At 35.1% G+C, this 23,474-nt stretch overlaps 1 protein-coding gene across 1 annotated transcript in view; it reads left to right on the top strand.

Moving 5' to 3' along the window:
- Positions 1-11,044, top strand: part of LOC119638638 (synaptogyrin) — an 18,735-nt gene extending 7,691 nt beyond the window's left edge. Inside the window, exons 2-5 of the mRNA XM_038035536.1 lie at positions 9,948-10,182; positions 10,263-10,402; positions 10,480-10,654; positions 10,746-11,044. Coding sequence (XP_037891464.1) covers positions 9,948-10,182; positions 10,263-10,402; positions 10,480-10,654; positions 10,746-10,798 — 603 coding nt within the window. The 3' untranslated portion in view covers positions 10,799-11,044. The remainder of the gene's footprint in view (positions 1-9,947; positions 10,183-10,262; positions 10,403-10,479; positions 10,655-10,745) is intronic.
- Positions 11,045-23,474: the final 12,430 nt, after the last annotated feature.

Here is a 23,474-nt window from a genome sequence, read left to right as displayed (position 1 = left end):
TTTGAGAATAAACGTATATTCGTTCTCATTTGTTTTGCATGTATTGTCGCTCTCTGCTTTAAACAAGTTGTTAAACATTGTAAAATTGAAAAAGAGAAGAAAAAATAATTATATCCGGCGGGAGTCAAATCTCGTGTATCCCCCACTATGCTATTCACATTCTACGGTCCAAGTTCTTTTATTCAATACCCATATCGCTGATATTATTAAGAAAATAATAATCCCGGAGTCCACCATATTCATTTTAAAATTAACCCACTTTTGGGCAGATAATATATCTTCAATTGAGGATTTTACGAAATAGTTTTAAACGGTTTGTCTTGTGTGCCTGATGATGAGTAAGCACAAAAGCTCAAGAAAAAATTTAATAAATTTAATTACGCATAACTTTATGTAGGCACGGCCAATTGGTTCTAATCGATTTTTGGACCTAGAGAGGAATGTGTCTCGTAAAAAAAATGTGAAAAATTTCAACTTTTTAATAATTTCCGACTAAGAGCAAAAAGCCAAAAAAATTGTTATTAAAAACATTGTTAATGAGTTGCGTTCAGTTTACGCCCCACTGCGTGCTTCTGCCCTGACCAATTTAGCCCATTTTCAATGCCAACTTGCGCACAGAAATTTCTAATCTTTCTACAAAATCTGAAGTTTATAGCTTAATTCTTTCGACCAGAAGAGCGTCAGCAACAGACACCACGCTGACGGTCAGACATGACTAAATCAACTAAGCATTTCACGCTGATCAATAATATATATATATATACACTTTACAAGGTCTGTGAAGCTTCTTTTTGGGTGTTACATATATTAAGGGGAAAAAAACACAAAGTGAGTATTCCGCCATCTTACAGTGGTGGATATAAAAATGGACACTATATATGTGGGTGCGTAGAAAATAATCAAATAAGTTGAAAAAATATTGAAACAGCATTTGAATTCCGCGTCGAAAATGTTTTCTTCTTTTCAAGAACAAGTTATTAAGTGGTGCACTTCTCCCGAAAAATGCTTTCTATTTTATTTTTAAACTAAGCGAATTCTTTCCGAAATTTATTTATATTTGCCATATGCACGTATATGTAGATTGAATTCCTGTAGGATTATTTGCTTACACCTTCATGAGAATTATCGTTTAATTAATCGATTATTTCTTACATTTATTTTTGAAAAAAAAAAGTCCAAAGAAATGCACATCTTTTTAATTAGGTTAAAAGCTTTCATTACTTGCTTTAACACTTTCAATAATGCATTCATCTACGAATTATTTGAAAGAGACAATAGATGTGTGTTTGTGCTCATATGAGTGTGGGTGTTTGTGTGTGTGTGTGTGTATATATATATATGCTTTTTGGTTGTTGTTTAATCCTAACGCAAGTTGGATGGAACTGATTTACTAGGGTTTGGTTGTGTCACACTGTGCGCTTACTTATGATTATAATATATTCATGAATGCTTGGAAACGTTCACTTTAAATCTTGGTCAAGGTCATAATGAAGGCACATACACATAACATGGTATTTGACAAGGGTATGTTTACAAGATTTTAGAAAATTTTTATGATATGCAAGATAAGTTTTGATGCCTACGAGCAGTGGTTACTGTAATTGTTTTAATTCGCGTACGACAGAAATTAGACGAGAAAGCATATAAAATGTTGATCTATGTACCTTATGCACTGACCTATTTACCTACCTGTTTAAAAATCAAAACCCCCAAGAGCGATCGTCAGGAGTTCATCGAGAAGCATATGTGCACCAGTTAATAGCCTTTTAAACACAGATAATGGAAACTGAAAAATGTAATGAGTAAATATTCGTAAATACTTGGGATGGACATTACCCCACCTCCCGTGCTATATATAAAAGTAATAAGTAATAATCCGAATATTGCAATAAGAGAAAACGTGCGATAATGCAAAGTGAAGAAACAAAAGTGCAGTCCAGGTAAAGATTTTCGTGATATCTTGTAGGCCAGTTGAGTGCTTTTTACACTTATCATCAAAGGATGAAGGGTATATTCATTTTGCCAAAACGTTTGCAACGCTCAGAAGGAAACATCAGACGCCCCAAAAAGTATATATATATTCTTGATTAGCATCAAATTCTATATCGATTTAACCGTGTCCGTCTGTACGCCTGTGTAACGTCTGTTGTAAACATTCTCCTCGCCGCAAAAATGAAACTATCGACTTTGAATTTGGCAGAAACATTGCATGTTCTTGCATGTACGCTGGTATTGAAAATGGGCCAAAACAGTTGAAGAATACGCCTACAATTCTACGTAAAGTGAGAACACCGCTCAACTATAGCAGAAAAATGAACAAAAATTTGAATGCATATTGATGCTGTGGCACTTGTATAAAAATGGCAAAAAAATGTACCACGCCTACCCAATATTATAGTGTATCAAAATTTAATTGTTATTTCAATATCATTATAACGAGCAGAAGCACGCATCAAAAACCCTATTAAGTATACAAATTCTTGGCCAATTTCAAATTTGGAACGCACCTGTTCGTCTGTCCATCTGTCTGTTTGCGCAACTTTGTAGTATCTGTAGTAAACATTCTGCTGTTAGCCGAAATGAAGTTATCTCGTACAAATTTCGCAAAAGAATTTTGCACTGACCTAAACTTTTTAGAGGACACATCTACAACGCCCGTACGCCTGTATTGCAAAAAGTTTCATTTTGAAAACAGAACAAGAAATCGGCTGCGCTCTCTCCATATTGTAGAATATGAAAATTTTGTTCCTTTACTTCTTTTGTCTTTTTTTGGGGTAAACGGTGATGGGTATCAAAGATTCGGTCCGGACCGAATTTAATTTTCTTACTTATTTATATTCATATTTAGGCGGAAACATGATTTTCAAATTCTTCTGCTTAGAGAACGAGTGGGCCAGTAATAAGAACAAGTGGTGGCCTCCTTTCAATCGCTTCGCTTCGATAATTTTCCGGTTAAAACTCGATTCAATTTAATATTTTTTTTTGTAATATTTGATAATATTTTGAAGAAACTTCTTTCGAATTCTCTTTCTTTGATAGCTATTTAAATTACTGTTATCGGTCTTATATAGGCTGTCCGCGTTTAATTAAAGATTGGCTGTCATACAAGTGGTAGGCGTGAGAGAATAAGGAAATCACAAAACCGCGTTTCATTTCAGCTCATAAGTTAGTTAGGCATAAGAAGAACAAGAAGAGAATTTAGCTTAATTAGTGGAATTTTCGCTAGCGTGCAACGTAAGCAGGCATATAGTCCCACTAAAACGGCTCACATCTATGTATTTACGATAAATCGGTGAATTGTTTATTTTATATTAAGACCTAATTTTCATTATAATTATTTTCCTAAAATAAATATTTTGCTGAAGAAGTGCCTGCGACAATCAAATGGTAGCAATCACTGCTACAGTCTTTAAAACTTTAACGACGATGCTATAAATTTTTAATATTCTGTGCTTATCGGACGATTCGTTTGATAGCTAAGATCACATCCTCTATTTCCGTCTTCTTACTTCTGTATTCTGATTGTAATAATCACAAAAAACATTGGAATAAAGTTGAATATAACAAATTTATTAGTATATTGTTACGAAAATCCCAAATTCAGTTAAATGTCAGCTAAGTAATTTTCGTAAGAATAAATTCCCTAAAGAAGGGAAAACCAAATGTGCATATTCGCAGGCTCGTCATGCAGGTGCAGGCCGATGGAAACGATTAGAGGAAAAACCAGGCTAGGATTAGACCGTAACCATAAATTTAGGTATAGTAACATTCTTGTAAAATTGTATATAAATCGAATATATGTGAAAAGTAGCGTTAGTCTGGCAAGAACGTAGAAGTTGAGAGTACGGCCAAAATAAATTGTAAATAAATATTCCTACTGTTGTGAAAGATAAAGTAGTAAAATAAAAGAACTTTGAAGTGTATTTCTCTTGATCAAAATATCTACGATCTAGTGATACGGACTGTATCTTGTAAAACGCGAATTTCATAACAATATGAATAAATGGCCGGGAAAATTAAAAAAAAAAACAAGTAAGAAAATTATATACGGTCATGACCGAATCTTTTACACCTAGCACTGCTATCCGAAAAAACACAAAAAAAGTAAAATACTTAAATTTTCGTGTTTTATAATATGAAGTGGGCGTGGTTGATTTTTTCTATTTTCAAATTAACAGGGTGAGTCATTTAATTTGCGTTAACGGGCGACTGTTTATCACAGATATCAAATAGTTTGGCAGACAGACATATGAAGAGACGAACAGACCGGCCAAGAATTTATAGACTTTATAGGATTTTTAAAATTTGTTTCTGCGCGTTATAAAGATATTGAAAAGAAGAAATTACATTTTGATAAACCATTGTATTGGCGTAATCAATTCCTTCTATTGTTCTCCAGGTACTACAGCCTAGCCTATAGAATATGCGTTCAAAGGTTTGAACATTTGCCAGCTATAGTTTATGAATATTTTATTCCTTTTGGTAAAAAAGGAGGTGTTCTCAGCTTTCGCGGTGTTGTAGGTGTGTCTTTCGACCGATTTGGCCCATTTTCAATACAAACCTGCGTGCAAAAACTTCCAATGTTCCTCTCGAATTTTGAAATTGATAGTTCCCCCCAGGCAGTAGAATGTGTACAACAGAATGTGTAGACAGGCGGACAACCAGACAAACGGACAGACGGACATCCTTAAATCGATTCAGAATTTTATGCACAACTAGAAACTACTTTATTGTAAGGATGTCGGAGACCACAGGTTTTAAACCCATTAACTTTTTTGCAAATTTTGCAATATTTTTTTTTTTCTTTATTACCGTATTCATCCAACAACACTTTTCCCTAGGCATAAATCCCGCCATGATCGTTTCTGTTCTTCCAAAAAGTGAATTGCTTAGAAAATTCAACGCTGCTGAACAGCCCAATTTTCAAACCAATTTTCAAAATGACCATCAAACTTTTTTAATTGGAATGCCTTAAGTTTTACTCCGCTACAAATATTCTCTTCGTGCACTGTTGTAACATTTCGCTCTCCATTCCTGCTAGTTGTGATTGCTATTTCGCTGGTTTGTTTACAATGTATGCTTAGAATATTTTCTAGTTGCGATCGGCTCACATTTCGTCGCTTCTCTTCTGATTTTATTTGTGTTTTCATAGCCTCATCAGATTTCCTTAGATTAGAATGCGCATTGTGCTACCTTTAATGACATATAGAAATTTCACTCTCTACACTGAGTGGGTCGCTCACTTTGCGGCACCCTGCTCCTTCGAATGTTTTCAAATAATTTGAAATTGGGTTACATAATTTTGCAACTAGCATACGCCGCGTAGCACGAGAGCACGTACTGAATTCATTTTTCTCGAATTTCCTTTATCGCATTTTTATTCCTTTTCAATTTGTAATATTCACTCGCTATAATTTCACTCGCTTAATTTGTATTGTCACTATTCTTTTTTTTTTGTAATTTTTTCGTTCGCTTAATTAACTACCGACTGTCCCTGGTTTTGGCGCCATGTCGGCTTTTACGCTTCGCTATTTATTCAGTGCTAAACTATTACTTTAATATTAACTCACAATAAAGTCTTAAACTAAAAGTTAAGGAACAGTTACTTGTTGCGTATATCATGTTGTCTCTCTTATTGTAATAGAACAAGAATAAGTATAAAAGAATATGTTCAATAAGTAAAATGTATGGAATATTACCCATTGTTTTGTACACTTTATACCTAATGTACTTATTTTTCTTTTTCTTTATTTATTTTTGTGGAGGTTACTATTGTATCGGTTTTAATTGAGCTTTTCTTAATGTTGCCTGAGGTAGAGGTGGCATTGTTATTTTCAACTTCATGGCCATAAAAATTTGGTCGCACCAAACGGGATGTGGGCAGCGGAAGGAATTGCAGTATTTGGCACAGAGCTGTTTAAGAAATGCACCCGACTGGTACGTACGCCGAACAGGTTAGAAACTAACCAGAGGCTACAAAGACCGTGTTTTTCATCGCCATCGTTATCAAATGACAAAAACGGGCAGGAAACGCAGATGGATTCAATCACAAATGCCGAGGGATGCACAACGAAATATCAACAAACCGATGCGGGATCTCGTTGACTCCATAGTAAATTTGCACAAAAAAGAAGGGAACTCAAAAAAGCCATTTTTGTGAGTGAAAAGATTACATTCCGTAGACTTTTGAAAGGGATAAATGATCACCCCTGGGAACTAATACGTAAAATAGCAATGAAAAGTTTAAAATCCAGCAGTCAGCCGATGAGCCCAATGTTAGTAGAAAATATTGTTTACACGCTTTTCCCACAACAAGCTGCATTTCAATAGGAAAGGTGAAAGGTGAAGAGAGATATACATAATTAACATCAATGTATGAAATAACTGCAATCGTAAAGCAGACTAACGAGAGCAAGGCGCTAGCTTCAATCATTATCAATCAATTTGAGTTCAGAAAGCAGAGTCACAATGCAGGTGTCGTCCGCACGGTAACTTCTCCCTCCACCGTAGCTTTACAAAGAGAACACTGGAATGCGGGAAGAAAGAATACAGACTTGAAGTGACACTGTATGTTATAAACATTTTTAACTCTACTAAACGGTTATGTGTAATCGCGGCAATGGAAGAGCGCAGATTGCCGCGTTACTTTGTAAGTATTGCGGCCGCCTACTTCAGGAGCAGAAGATATACAATGCACAAAGGAAGTATAGAACGACTGATTACCGAAGCAGTAACACTGCGGAACGTAATGTATGATAACATCTTGCATCTTCCCGTGGGGCATGCAGATGATATTGTGGCGATAGTAGTAGCAAAGCTGTTACAAGAAATTGTGCATCTGGCTAATGACACTTTCGAGACTGTACTCACGCGGCTCTTGTCGGCAGGGCTTAATCTGGCGGTAGAAAAAACAGAGGTGGTCTTAATAACATCCAAGAAAGAGGGTGGCGAGAGATATGCTTAAAGTGAGTGGCGTCGAAATAATATCACGGCGCGTAATTCCATATTTAGGTATCATGACTGACTTCAGAATGTCTTTGCCTGACACCGCATCTCAAATAGCCAGAGAGGGTCGAATGTAGCAAAGACGCTTATGTAGCTAAAACCCAAGCAAAGGCGGAGACACGTTGGAATAGTGGGATCCATAATTTTATATAGACTCGTTGTGTGGCATAAGGCAACGACATCGATCTTCTGGGTGAAAAAGTAGCATAAATAATAGAGACACAAAACGGGCGAAAAAGCTACCAAGTTGCGACGATTTATCATGCCTAATTATATCGAATAAAGTTTGTGGACCGAGACTGGTCTCAATTGCGAAGATTTAAATGCTAGACAAAAATTTGAAAGCAAATTGAATTCAGCGAAAACAGTGAAAAAACTTGGTGCTGCGAATTACAACGTGGGGTATCCAAATGAAAAGTGCACTAATTACCCTGGATCTGTAGGAAGTTATTATAGATGTGTGTCGCAAAGAGGCAGAAACGAAGAAGTTTGGAAAGCAATAGAACAAAAAGCACTTGTTATGATTAACTTGAGCATTAAATCAAGTGAGTTAATTGACATTAAGGACTGCACAACAAAGGATACATGGGATTCATTAAATAGGCTTTATAACGCAAATACAGCCTGCAGTATGGTAAACCTCTTCAAGAGATTAATGCGTTTCAAGATTAGTGCTAATCAGAAAATATGTTCACGGAGAGATTTATGGAGAATTCCGTGGGATAATTAATGATTTTAAAAGCATTAATATTCAATTGAATCAAGACTTTGTTGCTGTTTTGTTGCTATGTATATGATCGAAACAAATGAAAATTTTTTCCTTGCTATCGAAAGTGGAGACAAATTGCCTAAAAGAGAACAGCCCATTTTGAAAATTCTAGGAGAAGAGCACCGTCAGGGCGATAGGAACATGAGCAGTGATCGGGTGTGTCCGGCTAGCGAGAAAACTAAATGAACGTAATAGAATTCGCAAAAATAAATTTATCACAAGAAATAGTCGGTGATGGGAGAGAGAGAAAGAGAGAGAGAGAGACAGAGAAAGAGAGAAAAGAGAGAGGTGTACAGCAACAAAAGTGCTACAAATGTCGACAAAGTGTTTATTCACAGTGCAACAAAAATGGTGGAGACTCTGCGACGCTTGCACAATGGGCAGAAACCACCGTACTTGTTCAGAAGAAGAGAATTGCTTAACTTGCTTCAGAATGGGAAGCATTGTCACCACGGATTTCTGCACTGCGAGAGTTAAGGCTACAACAGTCTTCTGAACTACCTTCCAGTACCCAACTTTTAGGCCCTTGGTCTGGCTCTCCACAATGTTTACCATTGGCTCTGAGCTGCATGAATCGGCAAAATATCCAACGAATGCCCGAGCACGAGGCGTATCGTTGTCAGATGCGGTTTTTAGAGCGTCATCTTCATTGTGTCGTCCTTTACTCAACGTTTTTCCACGACGTTTTCGAGTAATTGGCCGAAATGATTCCCACCCGTATCGATTCTGCATCGTCTTTGCACGTGGGGGTAGAGCCAGACGTTAGTATTGGCTGCTGCATGTTTTGATGAGTTGCTGGTATTAATGGACGCAGAATCATCCATCCTATCCCACTTATCTCCAATATTGGACTTCGCCGCATCAGAGAGTCCATCCGAATTCTCTAATTCCTCCAAGCTCATACCGCTGTTTATCATTGGCTCGGACGGGACGGCGGCTAGCTCGACGTAGCCTCTTCTTCCTGCGGCGACCTTTCCCTCTCTAAATCTTTGCTCATTCTGGGGGCTCATACAAGCATACCGTCCGAAGTTCATTTAACTATTTCCTCCTGTCGTCCCATGATACGGGGAATACGTCCTCCTCCGCAATCGGTGTGTTGAGTCTAAACTCTCTTCAGGGATTGAAAATTTTTGTATTCTTCTCTGGCGGTTCGGAAGTTGCGTTCCGCAGAGGGCTAACTAAACTAAAGTTGTGCTAAAAGAAAAGGGAAAACCGAGGCCTTTTAATTCGAAAGGAGCCGATTGCTTCCCCAGGTGTCGCCAGGTATCTGGACTACATTTGAAGACACACTCCTGGCGCGTTAGACTTGACTTATGCCGCTAGGAAATCAAACCTGTTTACATCACAAAAGAAGAATAGCCCGGCCGATTTTCACCATTGTTCAAATGATTATTCAGAAAATGTTGATTGATAGCCATTCTGCTGCCTTTAAGCTAGATTACGTAAACAAACATGAAATTTGATTTCATTACAATTGAGCCAAGACACATTATTGACAGCAGCTTCCGTTTAAACATAGATACAGTCATATGAATTAGGTGCAAGCTTCCATTCACAATATTGATCTGATCATCCAAACTGGACTACTCTTACCTTGCATATGTCATCTCAATTTTATAAAATTTGGGAATTTTCAATACGGTTTGCCGTAAATTATTGATGCCAACTAGCAGGCCGCTCACTATAACACCTGACCATTTTAACCAATTCAACCTTCATATCGCTCAGATGTTATTGTTATACATTGTTAAAACCCCGCTGAAGGAGATCATAACATCCCCTACTTACTAGGCTCTTCTCTTGCACACACAGAACGTCTCTCTTTTCAGCCTAAGCGTAGAGTTAACTAAACGTTAAGGCGGTTTTTTCCTTCTTAATTATACGAAAGCTTCCCCTCTGTGTAAAAAAATTATTTCGTTTTCAATCTTTATCTAGCTGTAGTATTAGCAATTTTCGGATCTGCTTAGACCGAAAAGCAAAACAAATGATGCTTTGTTGATTTCTTAGTTCCATTAAAATACTTCTGCCGGTCTCTGTATTTGTCACAGACAAAGTAGTTTATATTACATTTGTATATCATTATAAGCACAATGGAAAAGGTTTTTTTTTTGTACGTTCTTTGCGCGGTTCTGTTAAAAGCGAGAAAATAAAAAAATCTTTTGTATTTTTGTAGCTTTTTTCCGTCGTCGTCCTTGGTTGCATATCATCGGAAGGTTGGCGGGTCGATGAAGAAGGCAAAGACAAATGTCTTTTCAATGACGATGCGATGGCTTGTAAGTTTGGGAACACAGTCGGTATATTTGGTTTCATTGCTTCAATCGCTTTCATTGTTGGCGAATATCTATTTGAACGTATGTCATCGGTGAAAAGTCGGAAACGTTTCGTAATGGCAGATATGGCTTTCTCAGGTACTTTGAAAAATAAAAAGCATATATATATATATATATATATCGCAATTATTTACAAAATATATATATATAACTTTCAGCTTTGTGGGCTTTCATGTATTTTGTGGCGTTTATCTATTTATGGTCACAATGGAGTTCAGCTGAAATACCACCTGGTGGTATTGGTGTAGCTAACATGCAAGCCTCGATAGTATTTTGTTTCTTTTCAGTGTTCACGTGGGTAAGAGAATTTCTATTGTATTCAATTTTATAAATTTTTCCTTTGGATTCTTTCATTATGAATAAAATCAATAAAAGGCTTTATGCGCTTTTATGGCTTATAAACGTTTTCTAATTGGTGCCGGTGATGAGTTTACCTCCGCCTTTGAAACTGATCCCGCCAATGTGGTGCATCAACAGGCATACACCAGTTATTCAATGGACAACGATAACGATCAATATAGTCAATCGCCATTTACTAATCAACAAGCCGGTAAATTTGATACGATAAATAAGAATCAAATAAAATTTTTTCACCTTTCGTTTGTTTTTTTTTTTTGTTAATTTTTCTTTTTTTACCAAAGGCGTGGATCAACAGCAAGTACCACAAATGGATTATCAACAACCCACCTATTAGAGTATTCAATAAGCAGTAAATGCCGCAGAATTCACTATCACAGATGTGTACTTAAAAAAATATGAAGGGAAAGGCAAAAAAAAAAAAAAAAAAGAGAGAGAGAGAAATACTCCTATTTTTTAATGTAAACATATTACAAGATTTCTAAAATCAAAGCAAAAGTCGGTATTTGATACAAAGTGTAACCGCATAGATCGAAGAAAATTGAAAATATTCAAATTAAATAATATCGCGAAGACAAAAGCTGTAATAAACCAAACACACACACATTTACGCATACCTACGTACATCCATTCATGCATACATGCGTATATATATATATAGTTACACAATAATAATTGTTAAAAGTAAACTCGTACATGGTAAGAAAAGGGAAGAAACATAAAAAAATTTATAATGAATGCTTCAGCTTTAGATGACAAATTTTATATTTTATGGTATCTTACATATATTACTGATTATACATATATAAATATATATATATGTATATATATATATATATATTGATAATTTATATATTTGTCGTATATAAAATTAGATAAATGTATGTACGTACATGCTTGCACACACACATATATGATTCATGATTCCCATCATTAAGTCACGTTTTTATTGTATGCCTTTTAGTTTTATAGATAAAAATCGATAAAAAAAAATTAAATTTTCTTTTAGGTTACATATAATATGTAATTTTACGCTCCTTCAGCTTTATTAGATGAAGATTGTAAAATGAAAAGCAAGTAATCGTTCGTTTAGTCTGATTAACGTGGCCAGGAAAATTGGACAGTGTAGTTGTATGCTTCAATGTTATGGCAGTGAACAAATTGACGACATAACGACGGTGAAAACTTAGCACATTATCTATGCCTCACTTTTCTTGCACGCAAAGAATACGGAAAAAAGTAATACAAGTCTCCCAAAAAGAGATGCGTTTAATAATTTTACATACATCCTCATAGCATTATAAAAAAAAATAATAATAATAATAATAAGGTTTCTATTTTTAGATTAGATGTCGTTATGTTAAACATAAATTTTGTCCTTTTATCATTGACAAACGTGCATTCCCATCAATCATGTTTCCATTGTAAAAATTTCTTAACCAAATCAATTTTCAGTTATGTTATAATAAGGGATAGAGAAAAATGTGTCGTTAAAGCTTACTAACCACTCGTTTAGTGAACGTTTTTGACGAAGAGTTAGCAAGTCTGTAAGCTATACCTTACTCAGAATGCCGCAAATTCATGCATTCAAACTGACTGGATGTTATTACTTAAGCCGACAATGATTTCTGCTTCTTTAGCTAAAAAAAAAGTCCACTGGCAAATATTTGAAAATTTTATAAAGCTGCTCTGCAACGTATTCAAAATGATCCTTTACAATCTTTAAATTCATAAATGCATTGATGCTTCGCTTTATCTTATTAATTGCAGTCTGTCTTATGTGAATTTTGACATGCGGTGAACCTTAGACAACAATTCGGTAACAAATTTTGAAATATTGGAAATTTTGGCCTCGCCTTTTTTCATCTCTCCCATTTGCTCCTTTTGAAGAAGTATTTATATAAATCGATTCGAGTATTTCTTTTACAAAATCCTTAATTATGTGTTATAGCGACTTCGAATCTCTTACAAAAAGTTCCAATAATTTGCACGCGTTACTGAAGCATTCTTTTACGCGACCAAACGATGAGAAAAAATAAATCATATGTCACGACTTAAGTTCAGAATAGATATACGAAAATCAGTCGCAGCTACGTAACCAAATGGCTTAATGGGTAAAAGCGTCTGAACGTTTTCTTCTTTTCTATTTAGTTCTCTGTAGTGCTCACTTTCGCTTTCTCTTCTCCTAATATCATTGAAAAATATTTCTGATGTTCCAAAGCCAATCGTATTTAAGTTGATAAATTGTGAATATATCTTAGGTTAAAAGGTAGAATAACCTTGTGTTACATGTTCCAGAAAAAATATTTATTTTTTTTTGTGAAATAAAAAATTTTTTTTTTCAAAACATATATATATATATATATATCGGTAAAATAATTTATTATTTCATATATCATACCATGTTACCATGCATTTTTTATATATACAGCATGCATGTACATATATATATATATATATATATATATATGCTTATATATATATGTGTACATATACATATATAAACTAAAGCCAAATTATTCAAAAGTAGTACTTATTATTGACTTATTAGATAAGAAGCTAAAAAATTGTATGCTTTTAAGGGCGAATCTTGGATATCCACCATTGAATTAGCAGATCACAAGTACAGCTTGTATTGACTATCTTCAATAGCACTTTATGCTAGAATATGCGAAATGGAATTTGAATTGACTGCTTTCAAAAGCCTTCCTCTCCTGCGGAAGCCGTTCGTTTTGAAATTTATTCCTTTAGCACTTTTAAATGGTTTTAAATAAATTGTTAGCATTAGGATAATGCCAATAACATATTAATATATATTTCGAACATATCAACCTACGATTTCACAGACAAATGTGGTTTAAAAATTGACATTTCTTACTGAAATTATTGTCGAAGAAATCAGCTGAGATATTCCGTTTAAAACGACAAAGGTACTTAACTTTTGCAGTTCGAATTGTCCCGCCTTGCTATTGTTGAAAGTAAAGGTATAAATGAGAAATAAAGAGGGACTTTCAGGATTTTTCTTTATTTTCGAGTTGAATGTAGTGCATCTCTAAAAACATATAGTAATTACTAAAAATTTGTATAAAACAATTAAGAATTATATTAATGTCTCAGGTTACTAAAAAATTAAAGTTTAATAAATATTTAGACTTGTTTTAATTAGTTTCAATATAATTGAAATTCAAATCAATTATTTTATTCTAAAAATAATTTTCAATAATTTACTATTATTAATTATTATTAATTTATTATGATTAATTAGTGCATTAAATTATTTTGAAAAATCGATAAAACAATATAAAAAATTTTATAAAAGAAAAACCAAAATAATAAAGATAAATACATATTAGGTGTTTGCAAAAATTTTGATCAGCGGCTTCATGATAACGAAATGAGGAATACCAGTGCGCATAAGAATTGAATTCGATGATTTTGATCTTCATCTACATAAAATATCTGTTTTCGTCTTTTTATTATTCATTTATTGGCGGTAATTATGCTTCTTCTTCCAAATTCATTACTTTTGCTGTTTATTTGAAGAAATCTGCTGAAGAAGGTTACCAAACTCGTTCAGAGATTTATGGTGATGCTCCTCCATCATATCTCAATTCTCGGTTTTGGGTTCAACGATTGAAAAGTGGCGACATGAATTGACTAAGAATGCCATTTTTTGGCCACTTGTCGCAAAAGTTGTCCAGGATACAATAATTACAGCTCAAATGGGAAGTTCTGCCACACCCAGCGTAGTTACCAGACAAGGAGCGTCCTGATTACCACTTGTTGTTCAGATCGACGTAGCAACGCTTGGCTGGCAAGCGAGTCCGCAAAATTGAGAAAACGTGAAATGGGTCAATGAATGGATCCGACAATTTCGCCAAAAATAATGTAAAATGTTGTAGAAAATGATGGAAACTATTTTGAATTATATGCATATATATATATATATATTGTACCAATTTTCCTCAATAAATGCTTTTTTCAAGTGGAAAAGTGATCAAAACTTTTGCAAACATCTAATAAATAATCATCGGTAACGCATTAAAAATAAAAAAATTAAAAAAGATTTACAATAAAGTACACATTTTGTCGAATATCCGTAAACATGCCAAAAATACAACAATTTTTAAGTTAGAATACGTTTTCTTTGTTACAACAATTTATTGTATTTTATTTAACTTTTTTTTCGGTTCATGCAAATATTGTTCAAAGCAAAAAAACATAAATTATAATAATAGTAATATTGTTACAATCGATTGCTGCTACACACATTCATATACACGAAAATTAGTAAACTGCGATATTATTATTCTCAGTGTAATTCGTTGTCTACTGCACGAGAATAGTTAATAGAATGTTTGAAGGCGGAAGAGCAAAACACACGATAAATCACTGAATAAAACACCATAGAAATGATTGAAAAAAGCTGCATAAAATTCAAATAAAAAAATTAATTGTAAAAACATAGTTATTAATAACAAGAAAATTCTGTAAGGTTCACAGCAAATCATAAATTATAAAAAAAGGGCAATAGAGATCTAAGAAGTAAAAAAACGATATAAAACTAGAGCAGTATATTTGGTTGAAGTTATTAAAAAAATAAACAAAATACAAAAATAAACAAAAATAATGTTATTTGTTTACGAGAAGGAAAATGAGTTCAACTTACGTGCATACGAATCAAATAAATCCGTTTCATCTCATGTCTCTACGTCCGTCTATCTCTCTACCTTAATATATATATATATATGGTAAAACTTAAGCATGTATATATACGTATATATTTATACTATTTTAAAATTCTTGCTACCAAATTTTTGGGGTATTTCGATGAAATTTTTTCTGCTTAAGTGTTTTGAACTAAGAACGAAGGCCATTAAACATTATTTAGATCAGGTTACTCCGGGTATAAACCGGCAGTTACAAGAAATTGTTTTGCTCCCTAGTTATTTGCCCGCAAACTCATTCAATAAAAGGTAAAGAATATAATCTAAATAGTAATAATAATAGAATAGCAAGAATTTATAAAATCAATTTTATTTTTTGCACCTTACAGTTATTTTAGCAGAACATTTACTACGGACTCGTTTATGGCATATACCACAAATATTGTTTGTTTTATTATTATTGCACTGCCCTATTTGACATATTATTTCTTTGTAGTCAATTGCAACTTCTTCGGATAATTGGAATAAAATGTCTTTCCGTGAGATATTCTCTCCTGTTGTTTCCTTATATAATATCCAGGCATTTAATGTTGTAATGGCCACCTTCGGAATCCAGCTTTCACAGCATATTTCCGTGCCATTTGATCCGTGACATCTACGCCAAATTTAATATAACCGTTTCAGGTAAACGTTTGCAATCCTTTTCAATTTTCACTGGCTTATGTTGTTATTGGGTTTACTCTTGTATATGGTCAAAGTACAATTTTCCGTTTTATAAAGTACTGTCGAGAAACGAAACATGCTATCCTTTTTTGATTTTGCAGGTTTAGGTAGTTCTTTCTTATTTTGTCTAATCGTGCCGACTAAGGAAGTTTTTTTCTTTATTAGTTTTGTTGCTAATGACAAACTTGTAAAGAAATTATCTATTGTAACTGTTCTCCCGCAACTAATGTATGGATCTATAAGTTTTAGGACAACAAATTCACCTAAAGATACGGTAATCTCATTTGGCTCTTTTCCTAGGTAGGGAAATGCATTTACAATATTACTTTTACATTTTACATCCGACGACAACCAGAACGTTATGCCAAAGTTATTTGGCTTTTTTGGCATGTACTGCGTAAATCTACATCTGGCCTTGGTCGAGAATAATTGCTCATCAACTGTAATGGTAGCACCTGGTTTATGATACATTTGACTGTTGTTGAATTTATTCCACACCTCTGAAACTAATGCAAATTTATCTGTTTGCAATCTTTGGCTTCTTTCATCTTTCTTATCGAACCGAATTAGCCGAAGAATTTCGGTGAATTTATTTCTCCTCATTGTCTCAGAGAAAAATTTGGGAGCATATAAAATTGCTATAAACACATTCAACCCTGCTAAAGATGCAGTCCAGTCAATGTTATTTCATTTTTTCTTTTCTTCTTTTCAGGATATATCAACTTTCATATTATATAAATTATTTGTATTATATTAAAATATTATATTATATATATTCATATTATATCATAATATTATTTATATCAAAATGGTGTTTATCTCTGATGTCCTCTTTAGCGAAGCTTTAAAAAAATATCCGGAGTTCTGGAGTCTGAACAAGAAACGTATAAATTGGCAAAAATATGGGAAGGGGCTAGCCGACGAATTGACGAATAAAACGAAGACGACCGTAACTATAGGAGATGTCAGTTCAAAATGATTGTTAATTAGAAAAAGTCTCAATCGCCTAAACAAAAATCCAAAGGGAACACGATGTACGAGAATGGGCGCGTATTTGTGGTACGCAAGCGAATTAGGATTGCAGCATGCTGCCAATAGGATCTCAAACGATATGTTAGCTCACGGGGAAAGACCCGTTGAAATAGAGGACGCAATCGTACAGATTGAGCCAGAAATTTAGGATATTTTGGAATATAATTACTCTGTTAGTTCAGATTTGTTGGGGTTCGATGAAACTGAGACCGAACAGATTAAAAAACGTACAAACGTACAGATGGACGAACAGACGGAGGTACAGACGGATATTCAGAGAGAACAACCAATATCTGAAAAAACTCCCGATAGGCATAGGTATAATATCAGCAACCGATCACGGATGTACGACGAGGGACCAACCAACCACATCGGCGAAAGCAACGCGGAGGGAAAAGATGCGACGCCTTCAACCCGCTGCAGACCAAAATGAAGGCCAGGAAGTTCAACGAGCTGACAACGTAGTGGACGTGGAGGAGCAGAGGGAAAATAACAGAATTATAGAACTCGCTCAAGGCCGGGAACTTAAATTCTTAATAAATATCGAGGCGCTGCGGGAGGTCGTAGGGAGGTTAAGTCCTCACGACAAGGTTGTGCAGGTACACTTCGACGAAGTGTACACAAACGGAAAAATGAGATATTCTCGGACCGAGGATATACTGAATGGTTGCGGCTACGACGACACCAAAAAAATTAGAATAACGGAAGCATACCGATCAGTACTCTTCTTCGGTGGGCGTAGCCTGCTGACAACTTTCAACGTGCTGATCAGCGCCACCGCCATAACCAACAAAAATGGAGCTCCAAACGAACTAGACAGATGCTTAAATATCGTAGAGGAGGCCGGCCTAGAAGTGAAAGCAGTAGTTTGCGATAGGAGCAAAACAAACCTGCAAACACTGGCAAAGTTCATAAACGGGAAGTACGAACGGAAACGAACTGATGGTACCATGTATGTAATACCAAGTATGTTCGATTACATACATAGATTTTACGATAAGTTGAAAAACAGCAATCTGTTCGACACTTCCTTCGTCACCAGTGCACATGCGGGAGAACTTCGCATCTCAAATCACTTAAAGAGAAGAGGTGCATGCTTGATCAATACTGCTGCCTCATCGCTGAAAGACTGTATGCAGTTATTCACTCCCGCAACAGTGGCAAACTTAGACGTCGCTGTGCAGAGTAAAATTATTCATAAAGAAGAAGATATAAGGAAATACGAAGTTATCGCTGCTCTGACTGCATTATGCGAAGTCATGCACACGGGCGAGATAAGTAGCGCCCAGTGGGAAGGACAAAAAGCGATACTGTCGAAAGCAAAAACTTGTGTAACAAAAAACTTCCCGACGTCTGAGATAGCTAGGCCCACCTTGAACACCATCAACAAGTTCGAGAAAATCATGGATGACCTGCTGGAGGCTTACCCTGGCATAACTATACACGCCTACAGGGTAAGCCAAGACCTCTTGGAAAGATTTTTCTGCAAGATGGCGCCAAGCAAGAGAACGAGAACAAGATCAGTGGAAGATATAATGAAGCTGGGCACCCGCCTCCTGAAACTGCAACTAGTATTTTGGGGAGGCGGATCCAGCACTGATGACGATTATCATTTCGTTGAAAAGCTGGATTACAAGACACCAGCCCAAGCCGAAGATGAGTTTGTGCCATACGACCTGTAAGTAGCTGGCAAACGACTCAACCCAAACGAGGTGGAATACTTCAGGCTGCTCACAGGCTACGTAATAGCGCAATATATTCGTGAGCAGCTAAGATGCCAAGCATGCCTAAGCGACCTACCGCTGAGGAAGGAAGAAGCATGCTACGAAATTGATGGCGAACTAGTCGTCAATGAACCGGAACACAGAGAAATCCTGGCTAATAAGGATCTGGAACCCGCATTTCCGAGGCGTAACGTGTTTAATGTTTTTTTGGAAGCCATGAGCATCTACTTGACAATCATGAAGTTTCATATGGTCGACCCCATCATCGGCAAGCGCACCCAAGCGACAATAATGAAGCAGTTTGCCTTCTTCAAGAAAACAGGCTCCTGCCCCGATGGAAAAGTCACCGCACTAACCTCCTAGGCTTCGTGATACATTTGCTACTGACTGGCAAAAACTGGGTACAAGAACCAGTTGCAAATGTATCCTCATTTTGAAGTCGTGCTTTAGGCCCGCCCGCAAAATCAAGTCCAACTCGCTCCGTTCACTGCCTCATAGAGATGAAGATTCGCTGCTTGCTAAAGGTAAGTTTGCATTTATCGTTACTTATTATTAAGTATAATTTATTCATTTCTTTTTATTTTATTTTAGATTAAACAGCATGCTTCCTTTTGCACCTCCACTCATCCGTTTCAGCAGAATGGGATACTTCCGTAGGCCAATGGTAAGTTTGTGATCATCTTTGTATATAAAATTTATTAATCACAATATTTTTTCTTTTGCAGATGTCAGCGCACCGGGATAGCAATAATTTTTATTTATTTATGTGTATGTTATGTATCATTATGTATGTATGTATGTACTAGCGGGGCTTTTTATTTACTACGTGTTTTTACGTATTACTATGTATTATTAGGTATTATTATTATTATTGCAAATAATATTGTAATTTCTAATTATGTATATAATGGTGTAGGCCTACTGGGGAGCCAGCCATTTAAAACAATTGGAACGCGCCTATCACGGTACCCCAAGGGTAGTGGGGAAAACCTTAAATATCAGGCTCTGCACATTCTTGTACTTTGCGGTTGTGTGGACCATCATCTTGATGATGGTCGCTTTTAGTTTACAGGTAAGCTGTTGAGGATAAAATTATTTACAGTCAAAATTCGTAGACTTACATCTCGGGTAAGACAAAAGCCTTGTGAGCAGTGCCGGAAATGCTGAGATGTGCCTCTCTTACATCAACTTTTTAAAAAGCTACATTTAAAAAAAAAAAACAAATGTGTTAAGTTCTTATACTGTCAAAAAATAGTTGGTCTGCAACGTTTTGTTTTTAATTAGTTTTGGTAAATGTTTAGTATTCGAACCAGCCAAAGCTTCACGATTACGTCGCTTAATTTCTTGCAGTTTCTTGCGTTGTACTTGACGTTTAACGGCCGCTACCGATGGAGTGCTGTTGATACTATTCGTGGAGCTATTACTATTAGTTTTCGTAGTGCAACGATTTTTGCTTAATGGTGTCTTCACATTTCTTGGCGTTCTATTGACACTAGTCTTCAATTCTTTAGATTTCTAGTATGAAATAAGAGACTAATTATTATGACAATCGAAACGAATCAAATAATCTTAAGTTAAATCTACGAGCTTGGTGAGCTGGGCATACGAGCCCAGCAATGAGGAAACGCCACGTATTAAGAGTATTTAGGTAGAATTAGTGAATAGAAAGAGTGATCCAGCAAACTTTTGCTGTTACAAATTATTGAGAACATATACTTTAACAAATGTGTGGACGCTTATTCTCACATGTTTGGAATTTTTACAAATTACTGAGAACATACGCTATTTTCTCTAAAGCGCGTTAGACAATACGCTTATATTCCCTAAAGCGCCATTAGATTGGCGTCTTCGATTGAATTGCAAGGTGAAGGTTTCGGTTGCCTGTTGTTGCTGCGTTATGCAGTTACTCCGTACTTACTGACAGCAGTAGTGGAATACTTTTTTGTACGTCGGAAATCCTATACGTGTTGCCATTTGGATCCCTTTGGTATTACCATCTATTGGCATCTTTCTTAAACGTCTTAGTAATGCGATGAAATATAAGTACCGGTTGCAACCGAACCATCCTCTTTTCACTAACGTCGACAGCATACATACTTTCCAAGGTCATTCATTTTTGCTGTCCCGCTAGTATGTTCATCTGTCCAAGCCAAATTACAGTTACTTCTCTGTCGATCACTATTTTGATTTTCGACAAATATACGCTATTTCCTATTGACAAAAACACATTTATTTGCTCATTGTCTTTATATTTGGTAAATAAATTTACAAAGTATGGATTTACAGATTGCCGGATAAACTTAGATCATACGCTCTCGCCTGTATTGCGAACTCTATCGCATTTGAGATTTGAATCCGCGACCATTGAGGTGTTAGTCGCAAACCTTTCCCTACTCGGCGACTCATGTGAATAAAAACGTTATACATACAAAATTAATATGATAACATTTAGATGTAAATACCTCTACATTCTCATGTATACTGCTTCGCCAATTTTCTTTATACATTTGTTTATATTCGTATACCTAAACATGCACTTGTTCTTATAGATACACGAATTATTACAAAATTATTATATATAAGAAAAAACATTTCGCTAGCAACATTTGCGCAAGAAAATTATCATATCGCAAGCGCTATTATTTTTGTCGCAAGCTCTATTATTTTTATCGCAAGTTCTTTTATTTTTGTCGCAAGCTCTATTATTTTGTAAAGTTTGTATAACAAGTATGCATACGCTCTATAAACTCTGTGCGCGATAGCATTTATTTTTTCATATTATTACTTTGTTTTTGCATTGGTTTGCCATTAACAGAGAATTTAAAGTTGGCTCTGCAAATAGCAAAGAATTTAGCTACTGCTTTGCCACGCAGGTAGCCAAGCAGTTTAATTTGATAATAAAAATTATGGCTGTCTACTTTTAGGCTAACTCGTAAAATTAAAAATTTCAACAGTTACCGCAGCCAATTATTGCCTGACGTCGTTACGGAGTAGATGTTTATGATGAATCGATGTCTTCGTGCAACAAATAAAACCCCATCCACTCGGAAACGATTATTATAATAATCGTTCGGCTTTTACAAAAGAGCAGATAGATGTGATAAAAAAAAACACATTAATATTTTTTCCAGTGAAATAACTGTATATATGTATATATATATACATGTTCGGCTAAATTAACATTCTATATCTATATATCATTTGTTAGCGCTTGGTACGGTCTATGACTATGGCGACTTGGAAATGCTCTTTTTATATAAATAAAATTAACATTTACCGTTAAATAAATTCTTATAATATCGATAACATTTCGAAGAAAAAGATCATTATTCTTAAAAACAAACAATGCGTGACAGACACATGTAATTGTATAAGCTACGTAACTTGAAATGTCCTCTAAAGAACTCATCATGTTGGCGATAAGCATAACACCAAAGAGTAAATTCTGTTCTTCACATGAGTTATTCCTATAATCAGGCTCTATCTAAAATCGTCGGTCTGCCTAAATGAATTACCCTTTTAATTTTCTCTCTCACTTAGCCGTACGACTTAAGACTCCTGTCGAGAAGCTTCAGCTGAAACACTCCGCAGATGGGTTTTAAGGATACTTCCAGTAGTTAGTAGCCGGAACTTCAAATTACAGCGAATAGAGCGATGATTAATAATTCCACGTTATACGTATTGTCAAAAGATAACGATGTAAAGTTTTAAGGAGTACTTGAGCGTTGTTAAAACCTATAGCAAGAACGACAGATTCTTGGAGTAAAGTTGAGTACGTATCTGCCCTTAGTTAAATATTAAAGCCCGTTAAAGGCTACTGCAAATCTTTTTAATACCTATTGTATTTGACCACAAATATCTTGTTGTTTGAGGTTACAACCCGATAAATTACATGATTGAGATCTAATGTTTGTAGAGATTTTATTTTTAAATAATTCAATTAATTTGAAGCCGTTTTTCAACTTACCTGTAATATCGGTAACCAATATATTTCGTATATTTTGCAAGAAAACTGTATTTAATGTGGTGTTAATTCTGCATGTTTTTCTTTTTTAATGTTCACTATTGACATTTAATCGAGTATATGTTAGACAGAGATGCCAAATTTACCGTTTACGTCTACTTCTTACGTTAAATGGCTATGTTTAAGCCTAATGTTTAATTGTTTAATCTCAATTGAATTTTTCTCAAGTGCTACCAAGTTTATTTGCTTATTCCTATTCTAATTTCTTTCTCTTTTTTCTGTCAATTTTTTTGATACGTAAAATAGGTATGGATGATACCTGCAAACGATAAGACCTATATATCCAACGTAACGTTACGAATTTATAGAAAACGTTATCTTCTTCTTTCGATTGACGGTTTACGATATATACTACATTTTATTGATAATCATTCACACAAAACGTTTACCTACTTCATCACAAGTAAAGAGGAAATCGTGAGTAAGTTTAAATAATTCAAAACACATGTTAAAGATCAAACAGGGAAAAGCGTAAAAGCTGTACGAAGCGATAATAGCTCAAGATACAACAATGAAAAAATGCGGGAGTTATTGGTAAAGATTACATCCATCACCAAGTTACTGTTTCTTATATGACACAGCAAAATCGTTTATCACAAAGGGAACGCGAGTCTGGAAGTCTGCTAGTGGATAAGAATCTTTGTTTTGCCGACGGCTTTGCATTTTCCCTTTGATCTGTTATTTAACAGAATCGATTACCTTTGGTCTGTTATTTAACAGAATCGATTTCCTTCGGTCTGTTAAGTTGGGCATTTAACCATTTATTTATTAAAAGCGACTCTGTGCTTTGCCTTTCAACAGGGAATTTAACCATTTATTTATGGCGCCTACCTCAAGGTGGAA

The sequence above is a fragment of the Glossina fuscipes genome, unplaced genomic scaffold (assembly GCF_014805625.2).
Source record: "Glossina fuscipes isolate IAEA_lab_2018 unplaced genomic scaffold, Yale_Gfus_2 91, whole genome shotgun sequence".
Lineage (NCBI taxonomy): Eukaryota > Metazoa > Arthropoda > Insecta > Diptera > Glossinidae > Glossina > Glossina fuscipes.
This window is presented reverse-complemented; position numbering and strand designations above follow the sequence as displayed.